The sequence below is a fragment of the Hibiscus syriacus genome, unplaced genomic scaffold (genome assembly GCF_006381635.1).
Source record: "Hibiscus syriacus cultivar Baekdansim isolate YM2019G1 unplaced genomic scaffold, ASM638163v2 tig00112339_pilon, whole genome shotgun sequence".
Classification (NCBI taxonomy): Eukaryota; Viridiplantae; Streptophyta; class Magnoliopsida; order Malvales; family Malvaceae; genus Hibiscus; species Hibiscus syriacus.
In genome coordinates, this window is record NW_024063304.1 from 903,218 (window position 1) to 919,104 (window position 15,887).

The 15,887-nt window shown below is 32.2% G+C and overlaps 1 protein-coding gene across 1 annotated transcript; it reads left to right on the forward strand.

Moving 5' to 3' along the window:
- Positions 1 to 3,509: 3,509 nt before the first annotated feature.
- LOC120177829 (alpha carbonic anhydrase 1, chloroplastic-like) lies at positions 3,510 to 4,951 on the forward strand. Its single transcript, XM_039183834.1, has 5 exons — positions 3,510 to 3,670; positions 3,767 to 4,088; positions 4,184 to 4,289; positions 4,444 to 4,608; positions 4,699 to 4,951. The coding sequence occupies exons 1-5, from the start codon at positions 3,592 to 3,594 to the stop codon at positions 4,828 to 4,830; spliced, it is 804 nt and encodes a 267-aa protein (XP_039039765.1). The 5' UTR covers positions 3,510 to 3,591; the 3' UTR covers positions 4,831 to 4,951.
- Positions 4,952 to 15,887: the final 10,936 nt, after the last annotated feature.

The following is a 15,887-nucleotide window of genomic DNA, read 5'->3' on the forward strand; positions in this document are numbered from 1 at the left end:
AAGTTTTATAAAAAATGAAAGGATAATATTAGTATATGTGTTTTGATAAAATCTTTAATACGGTACTTATACTTTGACATGATATTTAATGTGATATTGTCTAATATTAGAATTATAGTTTTACGAAATGTTTATTATAACACCCGAACTTGCTTAATTTTTTTATTAATTTGGGATAAGTATAAGGCAATATCTATTCAAAGATAACTATCAACCGTTTGACATTGAATACTCATACCTCTCGTGTTTGAACACGAGTTCTCAAATAATATAAACAATTTATTTACTACGGATGTCACTTGGATCGTGCTAAATACTTAAATCAGTCAATATAAATTAGACACTTTAGAAAAATCTCATTAAATGCATATTGATATTTGATCAAAGTAAAAGTATTACATCGAACATTTCCTCAAAATATAAATATCATATTAAATTTTTTCTTAAAATATAAATACTGTATTAGATATTTTATCAAGTACATGTATCAGATTACATCAGTTATTTTATCGAAGTATAGATACCAAATATGATATTATCCCAAAACAAAACTAAGTAAAACTAGAGGTGTGGTTGGGCCTCTATTCAAATACTCCCAAGTTACATACTAGAGTCTATGAGTTAGTAATGCATATTTATTTAAATGGGTCAGGGTGTCCAATTTTATAAGTTAAAAAAAAATATTGTATATGAGCTGGTTGGCATGAATAAAATATTGAGATAAAATTAAATTCTTTGACCTAAATGGTGCATTGGTGGGTACCATAACTAAATTCATCACCAAAACTGTCGAATGGTGGATTAGGGCCACTATGGAAATATACGCAGTATATACCAGGGGAAGGTGATATTTGACTTGGAAACTAGTAGATGATTGAGTGCAGGGTTTGATGGAATATAACTTTAAATTTAGCCCATACCTTTCCCATTTTCAATAGTGCCTTTCTTTTTCTGATTTCTACGCCTTGTAGTTTTGATGCTCTAATTTGGTCGGCTGGGAAGTGCTCTTGTGCCCTATGGCCACAGCTACTATCAACTTCTCACCTCCATAAATTTTTGCATTCTTAATTTATTTTATTTTGAAAGCAATTGAGTTTGATGTCGATCATGTATAGACTAAAGGGCGATTGCGGGCAGTTGTCCACTTTAAATTTAAAATTATTGTTACTTTCAATAAATTTTAAATCTAATCTTACTTGAAGGGCAGGAAGGAAAATTAAGTGAGTTTAGAATATATAATATAAGGGAATATGAGGAAATAAAGATGAACATCTTGGCCAACCGACTAATTGTACTTACTCAATATTATTATATATTTTAGATTTTTATATATTTTATATTGATAATTTATTTTTGTTCCCCCTAAATTTTTTAAAATTTGTCTCCTAAAATTTGAGAATTTTTCCCCTATTATAAAATCTTGTGTCTGTCCCCAATTCAACATCAGAGATGAACACATAATCTTATACTAGGGGAAGAACATCTAAAATGTTAAGAGGAGACGAAATTATAAAATTTCAGGGAACATTAGATCAATTGAAAATACAAAATATCTAAAATATATATTAATTTGAAATTTTTAAAGACAACTGCTTTCGTTTGTCCGTGTTCCATCTTGATGTCTAATGCATATATACTTAGTTATTTTTTTTAATTGATTAATATAATGAAAATTTTAAACTTTTAAGAATTTTATTTTAAAAATTAAAATAACTTTTTTTTTGAAATATTTGAATGCCAAGCCTTATAAAAGTTAAAAATATATCGGAAATAAGGCATACACTCGCATTTGATTTAAAGCAAATGCTAGCTTGGTTCGAAAGGGTTGACCACTTTCGTCCTAAAAAAGAAGTGGACAAGTCCCTAAAATAACCAAATTAAAAGTAGGTTGTAGAGTAAAAATAATAAAGTATTTTTTTCTACAAAATTGAAATAAAAATATTTAATGAATAAATGTGGTGGTGTTAATCGGAGTGATTACACTTTGTTTAATATTATTTTTATAAAGTATTATTTTAATGAAAATATTTGTAAAGTTATAATTGATATTAAACTAATAACTTTTAGAGTAACATTTTTAATTTACTTTATTTTCTTATAATATGTTTACTTCATTTTAACCTACAATATTATAGAGTATATCTCCTCTTGAGATTTAAAAATTTTGTATGTTAGTTTAATTTATTGATTATGTCTATTTTAAAATTTTATCGATATCAAATCTATATAAAAAAGTTATTACTAATATATATATTCACCTTAAAAATTATAGATTCATCACTACTATTAATAATCAGGGATGACAACGGTATCCTCTATCTGAACCCAATTCAAATGAAAATTATATATTCTCCATCTAACCCGACACGAAAAATATATATCATCCGTCTGACTCCGAGTAGACTCGAATTTTTAGAATATAAATTTGACCCGATCTGACCCCGTATAAAATAAAGATTTAATTAAAAATAATAATTTTTTAAAGAAATTACATTATTATCCTTGGATAGGGTTGAATTGGATTTTTTTCACCCCACCTGAAACAGACCCGACCCGACCTAAAACCATTTAAAAAAAAATCTGATCTTCTCAAATCGAGCCGGATCGAAACCTATCCGTTTTGGGTTAAATTGCCATCCTAACAATAACGCTAAAGTTGCTTGAAAAAGATAAAAATGGTTTACAAGAAACAAAGGATACTATTTGCCTTCCTCCACTAAAATAATCAGAATGGATTTGAGGACAGGTCAGCCTGCCTGCACAAACTCAACAGTGGGAATTTTCTTCCAAAACCTATGGTTGGAAATGGAATGCCTAATACATCTTCTTCACTCCTGACCTATTCCTTTTTTTGTACTTTTATTTGTTACAATCACAAAAGAAAGAAGGTTTTATACGTTGGAATTGTGTAGGAATAGTTTATAAACAAAGGAAACAAGGTCCAACCTTGTTCAGCTAATATTCAGAGTTAGCTAAGAAATTCAGTAGCCGTGTAGGATTAACTCCAATTCATAATCTGATTCGGCAGTGAGTCCCGTGAACATATTCCATGCGACAACGACTCTTAGAATTAATCAAACTTCTATTTCTTTATCTCCATATATATATATAATTAAAACATTCTACCACTATTCGCCAATGTTTGCAGGCTTAGCTCTGCTAAAAAGAACGACGACGACAAGATTCAACCAAGCTATAGTAAAGCTTTGACTTCGTTTCTTTACTTTAACACAACTTGTTATCTAAGGGGTTTAAATGATTAATTCGGTCACCAACCGAATTGAATTAATTAAAATTGAATTAATCATTTTTTTAATCTAACTTTGAAAAGTTTTTAATGATTAATTGATTTAGCATCTAATTAATCGAACTAAATTTCAGTTTGGTTGATTAATCCGATTAAAACCGATTAACAAATACCCTTAATGATATCCCCATATTACTACTACCTACATTTATAAATAGACAACGACATACCATTGTAAGGTTCTCTAAAACTAAAACTCTAAACCGAATCTAAATATATGATAATTATATAAGTTTCTCTTCTGTTTTCTCAAGGTGTATTCTTCGTAGTTCGAGATTTGGATCATGTCATTAATGGCCCCTCGAGTCTCCTCGGTCGTCTTCGCTCTTAGTTTGCTCGTTGGCATTGCTTCTGCCATTGATTGTATGACAATTATCATGTTTTGCTGCAATATATATATCATATGCAATATGAAATATGCATAGTTGATGATATTTTTTTAATTTGTTTTTGAGTTAGTTTATAGAGAAATGGAGTTCAGTTATTCAGGCATCGATGGCCCAAACAACTGGGGGAAATTGGATCCAACATTCACACCATGTTCATCAGGGAGAATACAGTCTCCGATAAACATTCAGAGGAATATGACTGTCCACAACAAGCAATTGAAACCATTAGCCAGACGGTACAAACCTGCAAACGCTACACTCGTTAACAAGGGCTTCAGCGTTGGGGTGCGTTTCGAAGAAGATGCTGGACAGTTATGGATTGATGGCAAAAGCTACGCACTCAAGCAAGTACACTGGCATTTACCTTCAGAGCACCGCATTGATGGACAACAGTAAGCTTTCTATTTCTCTCTGTAAAAATTGTGTGATTTGGTCGGTCCAATTTGATTATAAGCCTCGAGTATTTTTTAACCCTTTAAACATACAGATTTGCTGCTGAGCTCCATATGGTCCATCGAGCACCGGATAACAGCACTGCTGTTGTAGCAGTGCTCTACCAAGAAGCCAATGCTGCCGATCCATTTATCTGCAGGGTAAGACAGTTCTTCATAATATAACCATAAAAAATTCGAATCAACTCAAAACCCATCCGATCAATGACTTTTCGAATACATATAACATAACCCATCACATTAAAAAAGAATGAAAGAAATGATGTTGATTATAATTTGTAATGTATGATTTCAGCTGATGGGAGGATTAAATAAATTGGGAAAGGAAAACTCAGAAGTTCCTCTTGGTAATATGAACATAAACGAACTGAGTAGAAGAAGTCGAAAGTATTACAGATATGTTGGTTCACTTACAACTCCCCCATGCATGGAGGATGTCCACTGGAGCATCCTGGGAAAGGTATGGTCTTTTTGGCAGCTTTGATAACAAAAAAAAGGTATTTTAGATTACACAAAAAAATGGGTAAGATTAAAATTTAAAAAATTGCAGGTGATGTCCATTTCGAAAGAGCAGATAGCCGCAATGGATAGCCCGTTGAACGCAGATTGCAAGAGAAACGCAAGGCCGTGTCAGCCATTGAATGGTCGAGAGGTTGATCTCTATGATGAGCTCATTTGTTAATGTAATCTATGTATTTAGGTGACGGAAAACTATTGTTGTACTTTCATTTTAATTAGGGTCGTAAATGATCCAAGTATGAACGTATGAATAATGTTTTTATGTTTATTTTTACGTTTATTTCTAATTAGTTCATATTTTTATTTGAATTAAAAAAATCACGCATAAACATGAAACAAACATGTCAAATAATAAAAAATGTGCACGAATCAAACAATTTGAATAATTAAGAGATTTGTTATTATCCTTTGAGATTTTGGGTTTGAGCACCGTGTACTCATAGTGTATGAGCGTTCATTGTAACATGATTGAGAGTCTTTGAACATATAATATATTTTATTCACATAAGACTAATACAAAAAATAATAAAAAATGGTAAGAGACGGAATCACCAAATGACTAATTTTTTTTTAAATCATACTCAATTTTTAAAATAATTTAATAAAGCATAAAAAGATAACAGTTTACAAAACCGAAATCCAATTTAAAAGTCCAATACATAAATTCATATATTAAAATATTACAACTTATCAATTTTTAAACCATAACCTCTACAGGCCCAACAAGTCGTTATCATTGTACTCTGATGCTCTGTTGAGATTCTTCTAATGATGTTGTTATCTCATCGTACTCCACATAACATGTAATATGCTAATTGACACATATTTTGAACATTGAGCTCACATGCTCATTATCACACAATTACTCTACTTATACTAAATGCATTCATAAAATAAGTATCTGACAAGTAAAGTGAGAGAAATGCTATCCAGTACATATCTAAAATCATAATTTATGTCAAGGATAAGGCTCAGGTCACAGAGCTGAAACACCCTCACATAACACACAATACCAAAATCAAGGACGAGGCTCGGGTCACGAAGTTCGAACAGTCACGAAGTTCGAACGCTCATCAACAACATACAAACATATATCATGGTGTAGTCTAGGGTCTCGCGTGCGTCTCAAGACTCACATCCATCTTTCCCACTTACATAGGCTTCTTGGATGAAACTCGAGTCACACTCGTGTTAGGAACGTACATCTAGCGGATCTAAATGGCCAATATATCAAATGAGACCTAGGTCACTTCTGCATCATAAATGTACACTAGACTAGCCTACTCTTCTACAGTATAGGTAACAAGAGCGTTAGAGCTGCATCCGACAAGTATACTTTTAGTGTTTTGACACGACTCTTAGGATATCTGGATAATCAATCAAATACATCCATCAAATATAACTAATAATCATCATACACAATTAACTCAAGTGTTCTCGCCATTTCCCAAGTGTTAGACAAATATATACATCTTATGAAGTCCTATCGCATAAGATTCATATGATCATTATCACACAATTAACATTATCATCACACTATTATTACCAAGTCTTTGTGATTAAACTTTCACTTTAGAGATATATGTCAAATGGTACATCATTAACCATCTCACTATTGGTTATTTGTATTATTATTTAAGTATCATTAATACTTCCATTACTAATTAATTACATTGTTTATAAGGTCGTCACTCGAGTCTCACATCATTATTCAATCACTTGCAACTTAAACTCTTACCTAATCAATCATTATTGATGGTATCATTATTTATACATGGATATCAATACTCTCCATAAGTATAGTTACCAAAGATAACCCCAGAGTCCACCAAAATTATCCATAAAATCAATATCATAAATGTAATATTGACACTACTTTAAAGAATACCAATACTCTTTTGAGTATCAATATTAAATTAAGTTTTAAAATTGTCAAAAATCACCGATTTGTATTTACCAAATGAGTATTATTGATACTATCTTATTGAGTATCGATGCCATCCTTGCTAAATAGCATGATTTGACCTATGTTAATTGATAACCCTGTAAAAAGATTATATTTTGTGCCTTTTTATTGGTTGTTTAAAAGACCATGTCATAGCATTTAGTTGCATTTAGGTCATATAGTTGCATGTGGTGAAATGTTTTGCTACAACATATTTTTATTGCTAAAACTGATGTTGCTGAAGAGAAAGGTATTGTGTTTGTGGTGTTGTGCAGGTGAATAAAGCACAAGAGGAGTAAAGATTTTCTATAGCATTCTGGATAACTCGATCTAAAGGAATGATGGAGTTGATCGAGATGCTACAATATTTTTGGAAAACAATTATGGGAGCATAAAAGGATAAAATAGCAAAAATATCAAGTTGCCTTGTTGTACAGTCACACGTGAATGCCATACCATGCTGTTATTTTGGGGACCATTTGCTATACTGCTATATTCTTCACGTGAATAGAATGAATCATAGGGCAGAAAGGGAATTTTAGGCCAAGAACCCTAGGAAATTCCCTAGTATAAATAGTGAAGGATACCTTACATTTAAGAGAGCTTTTCGGAAAGTGACCTAAGCAAGGGAAAAGAGGTAGTAACTCACATAACCTCTATTTTTCTTTATTTTCCCTACTTTTCGTGGTGTCCTGCATAGCCAAGCTTTCAAAAGGTAGCAAGCTAAGACCTGGAGAGATGCTAGCATGCTAAGTCGATTCAAGACAATTGTTATAAGTCATGGTAGTAAATCATGTTGGGATTCTTCTTCTTCCTTTTTCTTTCATTTCAATATTTTAAATGGGTTTATACTAAACGATGATGATGGTTCAACTTAGCCTGACTATGCGCTAGCTTATTTGATGCGGTTTTGCTTCGAATGATTTTTATTTTGTATTAATGAAAGGTTGAATTGTTTTTATGTTTAAATGTTGTTTTACACATTTTTTATACTTTAATTCTTAGACTTGCAAGAGCTTTCGAGAGTTATCCATTTTCTAAGTATAGATGCTTAATATCGAGAAAGTTAAGCTAGATCGATGTAAGCAATGGAACTAAATCGAGATGGTGAGGTTTTAATCCACCTTATGGATAAGGAGAGGGTTTCATTGACTAAGATTGGTAGGACGTAATCGATATGATTGTGCTATGTTCATATTGAGAGGCATTACCGTAGCATTTTTCTATTGGTTTCCTTACTAGAGATAGATTATAAGCACTAGTAGCAAATTTTTTCAAGTAGCATACTCATAGAATACATAGAACATTTTAGAAACAAAATATTAATTACCGTAGCAAACCCAACCATTTACCCCTATAAAAGGTTGATTGTGTGAGGTTATTAAGTGTTATCTCATTCTCCAGAGTTCAATTTTATTTTGTTATAGCATTCTTCCTTTAATTGCCACAACATTATTTTACCTTTTACCATAGCATTTCCACACTCACACTCTTACACATATCATTTTGCCACAACATTCTTAATCACTTGTCCATACCATTATATATTTACTTAGTGACAACCTTTTGTTATAGCTTCACTTTATGTCCCATCAATCCCTGTGGAGACGATACTCACTAACTTCTATATTACTTGTTTGACTGTGTATACTTGCACATTTTTACGTACCATAGCATAGTACATTAAACACTTAACAAGTTTTTGGCACCATTGTCAGGGATTGGCAATTGGAGATTTAAAGTTTAGTTATAGCATTATTTTATTTCTTTATTTTTGTATAGTTTTACTTGTTAATTTTGTTAATTTTTTTAGGTTTTGTTGTTGTATGACTCGAAAAAGACCCAAAGGATCAATACTACTAATTGAATATGAGATTGAACGATTATTTTGTCAAAGAAGACGTGCTCAAGAAAACATGTATAGAATGCAGATCCAATGAGGTGAACAAGTTGAGGATCCTAAATATCCAAATGTTGTAGGGAATCTCAATGGAAGAAATATTGCACTCCATGTGCTATTCGAGACCACGTAGCGCCTATCTTGGATGATTTAAAACTTGGTATTGTGTTCTCAAGATTCAGGCAGCCCACTTTAAGCTTAAACTAGTGTTTTCAACATGTTAAACTAGATAGGAAATTTGGTGGTTCGCCCCGCGAAGATAAGAGGTAACATATCTGTGCTTTCTTTGAAGTTTGTGATTTCTTTAGACAACAAGGGGTGCATGAACATGTTCTGAAGCTAAAGTTATTCCCTTATTCAGTGTGTGATTCATAACTCCGTAAAAAGGGTATTTTTAAGGCCTTTTTCACTTAAGTTATTGTTTGTTTAAGGATTCATATAGGTCATTTTAGACGTATGTAGATGCATATAATTGTATTTGTCGGGGTTGTGTTATTTTATTTTATTATGGTGTTGTATGAGGAGGAAGGTGTTGTTTTTAGTGATGTACAAAAAATAATGAAAAAAAAGGGTGAGCTAGGAAGGAATGCCGTGACATCACACATTGCTGAAGCAGGTTGAAATGCCTTGACATTTCTGGCACAGAAAAAGACAATGATATTTTCACAAAAGAACAACTGTTAAAGCACGTGTCTACTGCTTGTAACCGCCTGAAGGGGGTCCCCTGCCACCTTTTGAGATAAGCTTTATGCCCAAGGAATACATTTGGGGATATGATGGGTATTTTGAGTGCAAAATTCCCAAGAATACCCTTAGATATTTTTATTATAAAAGGACACCACACGAGAGAGAGAAAGGGAGGTTACCAAGTGATAAAAATCATCTTCTTCTCCACCAGTTTTCTTCCTCTATTTTTTGGGTGTTCATACATTGGTGAAGCTCAAGGGAGTGGCAAACTATGTGTCTGAGAGGAGCTAGTGAGCTAAAGAGGTTCGTGGTGGTCAAGGGGAGCTCTGGTAGCACTCGTTGAAGGCATTTTCCTCTATCCCTTTGTTGTTTTCTTTTATTTATTTTAGTTGGGTTGTTTGGAATGAACGATTTTCATGTTTTATTTTATGGAATATTTCAGCCCCACCATGAACTAACCTTATTTGGTGGGGTTGATTTTTTGGATGCGTGATTTTGTTTTAATGGTAGATAAAAGTTTATCTTTCGCATTTACTTGTTTTGCTTATGAAGGCTTCATCTTCTAAGTTTGTAGGAGACATGAGAGTGTCCATTACTTAGATAAAGGCTAGGTGTTTGAGAGAAACTTAGTCATTAATGCTTGGAGTATTCGAGAGAAACGTAACTAAGATCCACATAAGCAATGGGGTGTAGTAGTTCACTTAAGCTTAAACCCGACATAATAGTACTATATCCTAATCCCTTATTTCTTAAGAAATACTAAGATTGGATTTCAACAACTAAGGGGGGTAGTTTTTATCAATAGTGTAGGCTTCCATAGTTGAGACTGAAAGAGAATTCCGTGGCATTATATTCTATTAGGTTCCTTTGACTAGAGATAGAGGGAGCACTTTTAGCAAACTCCATCGAGCAAGTAAAGCTTAAATAGATTAAATCTGCTAGAGAGATAAGTGAAGAATTTAGGGCAAGAGTTTATGGTTAGGATTTTATGGTTGAATAAGAGGAGGATTTGGACAAGGGTTTGGTGGTCGGTTTGAACGACTAGATGATGACCTAGGGCATTTATGAGACATGGTTCAAGAAATCGGAATAGGATAGATACCTGCAATTTTAAAACATATGTCAACAATATCAATCCCAAAACTCAAATGAGTTCTCAATATTTCAAGGTTCTCTAACCAATATCCTAATGGGTAATTTTGAAAACTATGTTTGAAAATCAATATGTAGTTTTAAAATAACATAATTAAATCAAAAACAACAATTTTAAAATCAAAACATTTTTTATTTCGAATTTTTTTTTTTTTTTGAAAAATATTGTGTTTTTGATGAAATTAGTTGTAGATTCTTGTTCTAAATCAAAATCTAAGCAATGCCCAATATTCATTTAAACCTAGAACCAATTAAAACTAGTCTTATGTTAAAAAATCAATGAAATAGAAGTTTTAGAAAAATCACCTTGAAATATGATGATTGAGTGGATTTTGATGTTTTTTTGCAATAGTTTGATTATTGTATGAGGAATATATGTTGAAAACTGAACGAATTCCGACTTGAATTGTTGAAAATGAGCAAATTGAAGAATTTAGGGCAAAAGAGGAGTGAACGGCAAGAGAGATTATAAATTTGGGGGTTTTGACAAATGAAGAAATTTGGCATTTAAGAACTAGAACCCGATAGGGGTATCAGTACCCTTATAGGGGTATCAATACACATTCAAAGAGGGTATCGATACACATTGAAGGGGTATCGATACCTAGTGCACAGAAATGTTAAAAATATGTATTTAAACATTCAAAATGCTAAATTAATTAGCTCTAGTAGTATTGGCAACTCATAAATCAAAAATTAACTATGTTCAATCAATCAAATCTATCCTTAAATTTTATTTGAACATATAATTAATTTTCTCTAAAGATCATAAACTCCCCCTAACTAATAGCAAAGAATGCAATAAAAAATATTATTTTTATAAGCATTTTTCAAAACTAATTAAAAGTGTTAAATATCATTTTAAACACTAAGTCAAGGTAGGTTAGTTAAACCTAATTCTCTTCTAAGTGTATAAAATTTCTCTTTATCTAAAGATTTTGTAAAAATATCCTCTAATTGATGCAAAGCATCAACAAATTCTTGAACTACATCTTCTTTAGCGACATGATCTCTAATGATATGATGTCTAATTTCAATGTGCTTAGTCTAGAGTGTTGGATGGGATTTTTAGTGAGACAAATAGCACTAGTATTGTCACACTTGATAGGTATGGTACTAACTTCAATTTCATAATCTAAAAGTTGTTGTTTCATCCATAAAACTTGTGCACAACAACTACCGGCTGAAATGTATTCCGCTTCAATGGTATATAATGCAATACAATTTTGTTTCTTTGAAAACCATGAAATCAGCATATTTCCTAGGAATTGGCAAGTACCGGATGTGCTTTTCCTATCTATTTTGCATCCTCCATAATCCACATCAAAAAAGGCATGCAAGCTAAAACTAGAGTCTCTAGGATACCAAAGTCCTAAACTATGAGTCTCCTTAAGGTATCTAAAGATTCTCTTAACGGCTAGTAGATTTGATTCCTTAGGGCATGATTGAAATCTAGCACATAAGCAAACACTAAACATTATGTCCGGTCAACTTGCGGTTAGATATAAAAAAGAACTAATCAATGACCTATATAATTTAACATCCACACATTTACCTCCTTAATATTCGTCAAGCTTTGTTGATGAGCTCATTGGAGTGGCATGAGGTTTCCCATTTTCCAATCCAAATTTCTTGAGCATATCCTTGACGTATTTTGCTTGATTGATGAAGATGTCATCTTTTGTTTCTTGATTTTGAATCCCAAGATAAATGAGAGCTACCCCATCATGCTCATCTCGAATTCACTCTGCATAAGCTTAGAAAATTCTTGGCAAAGAGCATCATTAGTAGAACCAAATATTATATCATCAACATAAATTTGAACTACTAATAAATCTTTACTTTTATGCTTTAAAAACAATGTAGTGTTAACCTTCCCTTTTGAAAAACCTTTTTCAATTAAAAAAATTTGACAATTTTTCATACCAAGCTCTAGGAGCTTGTTTTAACCCATAAAGCGCTTTTATCAATTTAAAAACATGATCTGGAAATTTTGAATCTTCAAAACCAGGAGGTTGTTCCACATAAACTTCTTCTTTTATAAAACAATTTAAAAAATACACTTTTTACATCCATTTGATATGATTTAAATTCATTGAAACATGCAAATGTTAATAACATTCTTATTGCTTCCATCCTAGCTATGGGAGCGTATGTTTCATCATAATCTATGCCTTCTTTTTGAGTATAGCCTTGGGCAACAAGTCTAGCCTTGTTCCTTACTATATTACTACTTTAATCAAGCTTATTCCTAAATACCCATCTAGTACCTACAATAGATTTATTACTAGGCGTTTCAACTAATGTCCATACTTTACTTCTCTCAAATTGATTTAATTCTTCTTGCATAGCCATAATCCAATTTTCATCATCTAATGCTTCTTTGATATTCTTAGGCTCCATGCATGAAATAAATGCAACATAATTACATATATTTCTAAGAGAAGATCGAGTTGTTACCCCTTTGGATGGATCACCTATTATCTCACCATCCTTGACATAGTTGTATTCTCTTGTGTAAGAGACTTCCCTTTCTTCAATGGTTGGATTCTCGAGAACATCGTGAGTTTCTTTATTTTTCGTTTCTTTATTTGATGATGGTTCTCCAACGTTATGTCTAACGTCATTTGCTTTTATAATACCTACGTCATCATCAACACAAGAATCCTTCCTTGGAAGGGGATTATCATCGAAAACAACATGTATATACTCTTCTACTATTAAAGTTCTTTTATTAAATACTCGATAAGCTTTAGATTTTAAGGAAAACCCAGAAAAATTCCTTCATCACTTTTAGCATCAAATTTGCCAAGATTTTCTTTACCGTTGCTTAAAACAAAACATTTACATCCTAAAGGATGGAAATAACTAATGTTAGGCTTTTTATTTTTGAAAATTTCATATGGATTTTTCTTTAAAATAGGCCTAATCATTACTCGATTTATAACATTACAAGCGGTATTTGTGGCTTCAGCCCAAAAATATTTTGGCAAATTATTTTCACAAAGCATGATTATAACCATTTCTTCTAAAGTTCGATTTTTCCTCTCAACAACTCTATTTTGTTGAGGGGTTCTTGGTGCTGAAAAATTATGGCTAATACCATTAGAATTACAAAAATCAGTAAATCCAAGATTTTCAAATTCAGTATCATGATCTCTCCTAACACTAGTTATGGAGTAACCTTTTTCATTTTGGATTACTTTTGAAAACGTGAAGAATTTTTCTAATGCTTCATCTTTAATACTTAAGTATAGAACCCAAGTATATCTAGAATAGTCATCTACTAATACAAAGCAATATTGTTTTCCACCCAAGCTAACAATCCTAATTGGCCCAAAAAGATCTATATTGATCAATTGTAATACTCTACTAGTTGATACATCATTAATGGACTTAAAGGAAGCTCTTCTATGTTTTCCTTCAGCACATGCATCACAGATTTTATCTTTATCAAATTTTAGCTTTGGAAACCGTCTTACTAAATCTCCTTGAATTAGTCTTTGTAAAACAATCATGCTAGTATGTCCTAGTCTCCTATGCCATAACCAACTTTCATGTTCATCCTTAAAAACTAGGCATAAATTAGTCATATTTATTGAATCTAAATGCACCATATAAATGTTTCACATTCTATGACCAACAAGCATAATCCGATTAGATGCAATGTCAATGACTTTACAACCATTAGTTTCAAGTAAGACATTGTATTCTTTATCACAAAATTGACTAATACTCAATAGATTATGGTTTAATGCATTCACATATAAAACATCTTTAATTTGTATGGAAGAGGTATTACATATAGTACGTATACCTTCAACGTGACCTTTTGAATTATCACCAAAAGTCACCTCTCCTCCATTTTTGTCGTTAAGCTCTATGAACCGGCTCTTGTCTCCGATCATGTGTCTTGAGCATCCACTATCAAGATACTATGAGTTTGAACTTGTTTCTCGTGCCTTGTAGTAATGCTCATTTCCCTACAAACATAGATTGATTTTTGATTTTTGGTACCCAATTTCTTTTGGGTGCATTTTCATTAGTTTCTAAAATTCTAGTCCCTTTGGGTATCTATTTGTGTAGGATATCATTATCTTTAGTAGTAATAAGTTCTTTAGGAACCCATATACTTCTAACGATTTTTCCATTAGAGATTCTTCAAGGACCTCTATGATTGTAGTTTTTAAAACGTTTTCTAACAAAGTTGGATTTTGAACTTTCTCTATTTTCAAAACATTTTGTTCCAACTTTATCAAAAGAAGCTTTAAGATCATCAATTTCCTTTTGATGATCATCATTCACTCTTGAAAGTAGGTTATGCAAATCAGTATTTTTCTTTTCAAATTCATCTAATTTGATTTGCAATTCTTTGACCTTACTTTCAAGATCAATATTGGTCTTGGATATAAGATTATTTTCATTTTTCAATTTTGAAATATTAATTTTGTATTTTAAAAATAATTTCTCATAATCTGAAGCCAACGTAGTATATTCTTATAATAGCTCATCAAAAGAATAATCTTCGAAATTAAATGAGCTGGAGGTTAAATGAGAATCCTCCCCGAAAGCCATCAAGAACAAGTTTGCTACTTCTTGTTCCTCTTCATCGGAGGCTTCATCATCACTCCATGTAGCCACGCGTGCCTTATGTTTCTTCTTGGATTGACCCTTTTTCTTTAATTGTGGGTAATCGTATTTGACATGCCCGCGCTTTTTGCATTCGTAGCAAATGACAGAGTCCTTATCTTTTGGTTCATTCTTGAAGCCTTCATTACGTTTGTATTTTCTTCCTCTATTGGGCTTCATTAGTTTTCTGAACCTTTTGGCAAATAATGTCATTTCCTCGTCATCATCATCTTCATCACAATCATTCTAATTTTTTGTGGATTTGAGAGCAACTCCAACGTTCTTCTTCTTCTCCGTCTCCTTTTTTGTATAGTCCATCTTTTCGAGGTCTACCTCATCTTGAAGCATAATTTCATGCGTGAGGAGATAACCAATTAGCTCATCAAGGGTCAAAGATTTTAAGTTTTTAGCCTCAATGATCGTCGTCTTCTTTGATTGCCAAGATTTTTGAAGAGAGTAAACTAACTTCCTCACAAGCTTCTCGTTTGGAATGATCTCTCCATATGATTTGAGACCATTGGCAATCGTGGAAAATCTATCCGTCATAGCTTTGATATCTTCATTTGGTTTCATTCTGAAATTTTTATAGCTATGAGTTAGAAGACGAATTTTAGATTCTTTTACCTCATTTGTGCCTTCAAGAGTGACTTGTAGTTTATCCCATATATCCTTGGCGGTTGTACAAGATGAAACTCTTCCGTATTCATCTGGTCCAAGAGCACAAAATATAATATGGATAGCCTTTGACTTGAACTAGAACATTCTTTTGTCTGTTTCACTCCACAATCTTGAATGAGTGGATGGTATAAAGTATCCGTCTTCTATGATATTCCATGCTCCCATGTCACTTTCTTGAATGAAGTACCTCATTATATTCTTCCAATAAGCATAATTAGCTCCATTGAAG

Bases quoted from the DNA above. Each gene is read 5' to 3' on its own strand.
- LOC120177829 (XM_039183834.1), top strand. From the start codon at position 3,592: ATGTCATTAATGGCCCCTCGAGTCTCCTCGGTCGTCTTCGCTCTTAGT. The intron at 3,671-3,766 runs GTATGACAATTA...TTTTTGAGTTAG, and splicing joins CATTGCTTCTGCCATTGATT to TTTATAGAGAAATGGAGTTC. The intron at 4,290-4,443 runs GTAAGACAGTTC...GTATGATTTCAG, and splicing joins CCGATCCATTTATCTGCAGG to CTGATGGGAGGATTAAATAA.